This window comes from Glycine max, chromosome 10 (assembly GCF_000004515.6).
Source record: "Glycine max cultivar Williams 82 chromosome 10, Glycine_max_v4.0, whole genome shotgun sequence".
NCBI classification, from domain to species: Eukaryota; Viridiplantae; Streptophyta; class Magnoliopsida; order Fabales; family Fabaceae; genus Glycine; species Glycine max.
The window spans coordinates 46,147,177-46,155,138 of record NC_038246.2 but is presented as its reverse complement, the minus strand read 5'-3'; the positions used below and the strand labels follow the sequence as shown (position 1 = coordinate 46,155,138).

At 29.8% G+C, this 7,962-nt stretch overlaps 2 protein-coding genes across 2 annotated transcripts; both read left to right on the top strand.

Moving 5' to 3' along the window:
- LOC100779166 (probable polygalacturonase) lies at positions 1-2,911 on the top strand. Its single transcript, XM_003536402.4, has 6 exons — positions 1-33; positions 260-592; positions 1,262-1,382; positions 1,488-1,662; positions 1,766-1,836; positions 2,095-2,911. The coding sequence occupies exons 1-6, from the start codon at positions 1-3 to the stop codon at positions 2,790-2,792; spliced, it is 1,431 nt and encodes a 476-aa protein (XP_003536450.2). The 3' UTR covers positions 2,793-2,911.
- Positions 2,912-4,673: 1,762 nt separating this feature from the next.
- On the top strand, positions 4,674-7,836 carry LOC100794916 (probable polygalacturonase). The gene is made up of 6 exons (XM_003535549.5): positions 4,674-4,743; positions 4,977-5,282; positions 6,259-6,379; positions 6,497-6,671; positions 6,772-6,842; positions 7,154-7,836. The coding sequence occupies exons 1-6, from the start codon at positions 4,699-4,701 to the stop codon at positions 7,834-7,836; spliced, it is 1,401 nt and encodes a 466-aa protein (XP_003535597.1). The 5' UTR covers positions 4,674-4,698.
- Positions 7,837-7,962: the final 126 nt, after the last annotated feature.

Genomic DNA, 7,962 nt, shown 5'->3' with positions numbered 1-7,962 from the left:
ATGGAGATATGTCCACGAATCCAAAATTCCTATGTAATTTTTATTATCGCATCTCGAGTTTTTCTTTTACATGAAGACATATCATTTTAATAACCATGTTTTAGTTCATATACCTGTTTTCCATCATGGTCTTATTATTTCATGATGCTTATTTTGTGTCTAAGACAAGAGAAAACCTGTCTTTTGGATTAATTATTCAATTATTTTTCTAAAGGGCTACGTTGAATTTTTTACGACGAATTGTTATTGTTTTGTGCAGGTCATTGGTGTGATATCCTTAGTTCTTATGTTGGGATCACTAAATGTGAAGGTAGCACAATGCAGAGTAGCCAGTAAATTGGTTAACATTGAATACCCTGCCATAAATTGTCGAAAACATAGTGCAGTTTTGACAGATTTTGGTGGGGTTGGTGATGGCAAAACCTCAAACACAAAGGCCTTTCAATCTGCAATAAGCAAACTCAGCCGAGTTGCATCTGATGGGGGTGCACAACTTATTGTGCCACCTGGGAAATGGCTTACAGGATCCTTTAATCTCACAAGTCATTTCACTCTTTTTCTCCACAAGGATGCTGTTATTCTTGCATCTCAGGTATATCCTATTGCAGTATAATTGCCACTATATTTTCCCCTTCCTTTTGTAATGATTTTTTCACAGTATATGTGATAGTTCTTACGTTGTAGCATTTGGACTATATATCATTATTTATGAAAGATGATGTTACACAAGACAGAAAATCAAATCTACTTAGAATACACTCAATTAGACATTCTCTCTTCTCTTTTGTATGTGCATTTTACATACTACCCCAAGATCTAGCCAAAAAAATGATCTTAAAACCATTTCAAACTATTATTTTTTAAAAAAGTTATTTATATCTCTTAATTGAATTTCAATAGTTTTATTTTAATTTCAATTATTCATTGTAAAACTATTTATTATAACTCTAAACTGTAATTATATTTAAATATATTAATTTATTATGGATTTTAATTATAATATAATTAATATATAAAAATGTTTATTTATTATAAATTTCAATTATATAAAAATAAACATTTAACTTATACAATACTGATACTAAAATATTATTAATATATAAGTATGATTCTACTATATTTCCATTTTATTTCTATCCTTCCCTTGTTTCTTTTGCTCCATATTTGTCTTCACCCTATTTAACTTCAAATACAAACAAAGATAACATTTAGTTAAGCATCGATTAACATCATACTTTTACATTACCACATTCATTGACAGGATGAATCAGAATGGCCCCAACTTCCTGTATTACCTTCATATGGAAGAGGAAGAGATGCTCCCGGAGGAAGGTTTAGCAGTCTAATTTTTGGAACTCACCTCACAGATGTTGTAATAACTGGTAACTATTCAGTCCAAATTAATAAACCACTATTAAAGGTTATCAAGTTCATTTTAAAGTGGCTAACTCATTTTTTAATTTGATCTGCTTGAAATTAATCATTAGGTCAAAATGGTACTATTGATGGGCAAGGATCTTATTGGTGGGACAAGTTCCACAAGAACCAATTGAATCTCACCAGGCCATACATGATTGAGATCATGTACTCTGATCAAATCCAAATATCAAATCTCACTTTGGTCAACTCCCCATCCTGGTTTGTCCATCCAATTTACAGCAGGTTTGATAAGGCTTCTTTGTTCACATTTCTCAACCTTGGTGCATTCTATTTTCTTGATGTACATAGTATGTTTCATTATTCTGATCAAGCTTTATATCTTCAGTAACATAACAATAAAAGGGCTTACCATTCTCGCACCAGTGGACTCTCCAAACACAGATGGAATTGACCCAGGTAAAGTGTTTGTTCTTCTATTATATACTTATTTACATTGCCTTTTGAATTTTGATGCCAAACTTATGTAACAAAATTTATAAGCTTTCTCCACATATATATATTTTTATAGTTTTCAGTTTGCTAACATATTTTCAATTGAAGTAGTGCAAATAGTGGCATTCATATTTTAAAAAAAAATCTGTTACTAGGACTGACCATATTAGTTGACAACCACTGTCTAATTTTTCCTACTTTTTATTTTCTTCTTGTTCACAGATTCATGTACAAACACTAGGATTGAAGACTGCTACATTGTTTCTGGTGATGATTGTGTGGCAGTAAAAAGTGGTTGGGATGAGTATGGAATTAAATTTGGAAAGCCAACTCAACACCTAGTCATTAGAAGGCTCACATGTATTTCCCCTGATAGTGCCATGATTGCTTTAGGGAGTGAAATGTCTGGTGGAATCCAAGATGTTAGAGTTGAAGATATCACTGCCATCAACACTCAATCAGCAGTTAGAATCAAAACAGCAGTTGGTAGAGGTGGATATGTTAAAGACATATTTGTCAAAGGAATGACCCTCAGCACCATGAAATATGTATTTTGGATGACTGGCTCTTATGGATCACACCCTGACCCTGCCTTTGATCCCAAAGCACTTCCTAATATTACTGGAATAAATTACAGAGATGTTGTTGCAACGAATGTCACATATTCTGCAAAACTTGAAGGAATTTCTAATGACCCTTTCACAGGAATCTGCATTTCTAATGTGAGTATCCAAGTGAGTGAACAAAAGAAGAAGCTTCAGTGGAATTGCACTGATGTTGCTGGAGTTACGAGCAATGTCACTCCTAACACTTGTCAATTGTTGCCAGAGAAAGGGAAATTCGATTGTCCTTTTCCCAATGACAAACTGTCCATTGAAAATGTTCAGTTGAAGACTTGTTCCCTTCAGAATGTCTTCTAGTAACATGAGTGTATTTGAATCTGATTATTACATGTTAGAAAAAAAATTAGAAAATAACATGAAGATTTGTGCTATTATTCATTAAGGATATTATTTTTGTTTAAGTGATATTATTTCTTTTAATACCAGTATTTGTTCATTGGAGATTCAAATCCGTATTTTTTTCCTCTTTCATCATCCAACTACTCTTATATCTTTATATCTTCATATCTTTGTCCTCTATTTTCTATAGTTTCCTATTTATTTTCTAAAATTATAGTAGCAAAATTATTTCCATCCATGCGGTTCTTTTTGAAAAAATGAAATTGAAAGGAAGTAATTGACTGGATTGTTTACCAAAGCAACGAAATATTTCTTGGGGTGGAAAAAAAAAGGAAGAAAATGATTTTCTTTTCTTTCATAAAACATGAAAATTCATTGGAGAATTCAATGCAAAAAAAATCATATTTATAAGAATAAAAATTTAAACCTATTAAAAATTGAATTTTCATATGCAATAATATTTTTATTATTATAATTTGGAAAACATTGTATACTGATAATATTAATATTGATAATGTAGTATTAATATTAATAATTTAGTATTAATAAATATAATTTGGACAATATTAATATTATCAGTATTCAATGTTAATGTTTTTAAATTTGAAAACATTGAATACTGATAATATTAATAATTTAGCATTGATAAATATAAATTATTATATTTATTACATGTTGATACAAAATTTAAAATTGAATTTTCATATGCAATAATATTTTTATTATTATAATTTGGAAAACATTGTATACTGATAATATTAATATTGATAATGTAGTATTAACATTAATAATTTAGTATTAATAAATATAATTTGGATAATATTAATATTATCAGTATTCAATGTTAATATTTTTAAATTTGAAAACATTGAATACTGATAATATTAATAATTTAGCATTAATAAATATAAATTATTATATTTATTACATGTTGATACAATATTAATAAAATCTAATACTAGTTATTGTGCAATTGGATCTAATTAATTAAAAAAATCTTATAAAAAATATTAAATGCATTTATTTCAGTAAAAGAAGTATTTATTGGATATCATAAATATAAATTAGTTTAAATTTATAACGTCTCTGTATTAATGTTAATTAGTGAATATAATTATGAATATTAGCTTAGTATTATTATAATTTATTATTAACTTAATATTAAAAAATCACATAATTATGATACGTGAAACCTAAAGGATCCAATGAATCGACCAAGTGACTTGTTTAAATAAACCATTGAACCCACAGATACAAAAGGTGGTAAAAAAAAAAACAAAAAAACAGGTAAACATAGTAAAACAAAACCGACAAAAAAACCGCTTTGCAACAGGTTATTAAAAAAGACTTGTTTGGTTTTTAACAAAATTCAAGAACATAAATATAAATTAGTTTAAATTTATAACGTCTCTGTATATATTAATGTTAATTGATGAATATTTGCTTTAATATTATTAGAATATATTATTAACTTGATATTAAAAATTCACAAATTATGATAACTGAAACCTAAAGGATCCATTGAATTGACTAGGTGACCAGTTTAAATTAACCATTGAACCACAGACAGAAAAGTGGTAAAAAAAAAACAAAAAATATAGGTAAAATTAGTATAAAAAAAACCGACAAAAAAAACCGCTTTGCAACTGGTTATCAAATATTAAAATGTTATTGTTTCATATTATGCATTTATTGATATTTTTACTGAGTTATGCATTTAGTGATAAAAATAAAAGGATTATTAATGTTCCATAAATGAATTTTAGACTTAGTATTGATAGCCTCTTTATATATTTGCCTATATATTAAATGTATGTATCTTCTCTTTGGAAGAAAAGTTGAAAACTAAAACTTTGATTGTGCCATGTCTCAGACCATGAAGATGTGTCCACGACTCCGAAATTCCTATGTAATTTTATTCTCATATCTAGAGTTTTTCTTCGTATTTTTTCTCTCTCATTTTCTTAACCAAGTTTTGGTTCATATATATACCTGTTCTCTAGCATGGTTTCATTCTTTCACGTTCACGTTGCTTATTTGTGTATAAGACAAGAAAACGTGCATGTCTTTTGGCTAAATTAGTTTTCCCACGGGATTTGGTTGATTTTTTTATTGACGAACTATTATAATTGGTGTGTGCAGGGCATTGGTGTGATCTCCTTAGTTCTGATATTGGTATCAGTAAATGTAAAGGTAGCGAGTGGGGTGTACTATGCCATAAATTGCAGAAAGCATAGTGCAGTTTTGACAGATTTTGGTGGGGTTGGTGATGGCATAACATCCAACACAAAGGCCTTTCAATCTGCAATAAGCAAACTCAGCCAATATGCATCTGATGGAGGTGCAATGCTTGTTGTGCCACCTGGGAAATGGCTAACCGGACCCTTTAATCTCACAAGCCATTTTACTCTTTTTCTCGACTTTGGTGCTGTTATTCTTGCATCTCAGGTATATATACACCCCCCCTTCTTTCAGTAATGAAATTTTCAGAGTATTTGCTGCTCTTAGTCCATGTAGCCGATCCCACCTAGTGGGATAAGGCGTTGTTGTTGTTGCTCTTAGTCATGTGCATTTTAAAATTCTCTCTTTTTATTTAGGTGCATTTACTCCCATACAAGGGCAATTTAAACCAAAAAGCGAATATTTTTTAATGAGATAATTATATAATAGGTTTTTATTTTTTTGTGAATTTGTACTTTTTGTTAACATATGATGTCTTCTTGGTTTATAAAAACTAAGAATATTTTTTAATGAGATAATTATATAATAGGTTTTTTTTTTTTGTGAATTTGTACTTTTTGTTAACATATGATGTCTTCTTGGTTTATAAAAACTAAGAACAAATCATTTTTTTTTATTGATGGCTTAAAATTTGAGTTTTAATTATTTTACTGTTGAGTAAACCCTAAATCCCCACAGTCCTCAACAGGTTTCTTTCTCAATTATCTTGAATAATCTTTTTTATCTTCATTTATTTATTTGATTTTAATTATGTATCTTTTATAATCTATCTTCTTTTATTTATTTTCCTAAAATTAATTTCAATAGTTTTTTTTCAAAGAAATTAGCAATAGTTAAAAATAATTTTATATTATAATTTAAATTATTAATTATTAAATTAAAATATAATTTATATATTTAAAAATATTTATTATAAATTTTAATTATAATATAATTTACATAATAAATTTTTTTTATCATATGCACAACATTTACTATTATGATTTTCTTCTATACTTTTTTCTTATCAATTCGTAATTCTTTTTTTTTATTTTTATTTCCATCCTCCCTGCTTCTTTTATCCTCATTTTACTTCCAACAAAGACACACAAAATATAGTGTTTAGTTCAGCTGCAATTGACAACACACTTGATATTTGTTTTTGATACTGTAGTTTATCTTCTTTTTTGTTGTTGTTGAACAGGATGAATCAGAATGGCCCCAACTTCCTGTATTACCTTCATATGGAAGAGGAAGAGATGCTCCCGGAGGAAGGTTTAGCAGTCTAATTTTTGGAACTCACCTCACAGATGTTGTTATAACTGGTAACTAGCTATTTAATTAGCCCGAGTAACAGACCATTATAAAAGGTTGTTAAGTTCATTTAAATGTGGCTAAGTCATTTTTTTTTTTAATTTGACCTATTTGAATTTGATCATTAGGTAACAATGGTCTAATTGATGGGCAAGGAGCTTATTGGTGGAACAAGTTCCATCAGGGTCAATTGACTCTCACTAGGCCATATTTGATAGAGATCATGTACTCTGATCAAATCCAGATATCATTTCTCACTTTGGTCAACTCGCCTACCTGGTTTGTCCATCCAGTATACAGTAGGTTTGACAAGGCTTCTTTGTTCAACTTTGTTAACATCAGTGCATTCTTTTTTCTTTCAATGTGTTTAATTTTTCTAATAAGGCTTTATATATATCTCCAGTAACATAATAATAAAAGGGCTAACCATTAAAGCACCAGTGGACTCTCCCAACACAGATGGGATAAACCCAGGTAATATGTTGATTCTTCTATAATATACTTTTTCCCATTGACACTTAATGGCAAACTAAAATGACAAAACGTGGGATTTTTTCCTTAGATAATTAAGGATGAATGATATATGCTCTACTTATATGTAACAACATTTGTAAGCTTTCCCTCTTATTTTTATAGTTTTCAATTTGATTACATATTTGCAATTTAAGTAATGGAAATTGTGGCATTCTTTTTATAAATAAAAAATTATATTACCAGGACGGCAATATTATTTGGCAACCACTGTCTAATTATTCTCACCTAGCTTTTTTTCTTCTTCTTGACAGATTCATGTTCAAACATTAGGATTGAAGATTGCAACATTACTTCCGGTGATGATTGCATTGCGGTAAAAAGTGGCTGGGATGAGTATGGAATTAGATTTGGAATGCCAACCCAACACTTAATCATTAGGAGGATTACTTGTGTATCCCCTGATAGTGCTATGATTGCTTTAGGGAGTGAAATGTCTGGTGGAATCTATGATGTTAGAGCTGAAGATCTCACTGCCATCAACACTGAAGCAGCAGTTAGAATCAAAACAGCAATTGGTAGAGGTGGATATGTGAAAAACATATTTGTCAAAGGAATGAATCTCAACACCATGAAATATGTATTTTGGATTACTGGCACTTATGGAGACCACCCTGACCCTGGCTATGATCCCAAAGCACTACCTTACATTACCGGGATAAATTATAGAGACGTTGTTGCAACGAATGTCACAAAGTCCGCAAGACTTGAAGGAATTTCCAATGATCCTTTCACAGGAATCTGCATTTCTAATGTGAGTATTCAAGTGAGTGAACAACAGAAGAAGCTTCAATGGAATTGCAGTAACATTTCTGGAGTTACAAGCAATGTCACTCCTTACCCTTGTGCATTGCTGCCAGAGAAAGGGCAATTGGAGTGTCCTTTTCCAACTGACACACTTCCCATTGACAATGTTCAGCTCAAGTCTTGTAACTAATAACATGGCTATATTTGAATTCTGATCACTAGTTTTCATTAAATGTTGCTTGGATCGATGGAAAAGAAAATGAAGAAATGGTTTCTCATTTTTCATTAAACATGACAGTATAGATTATAGCTTTGT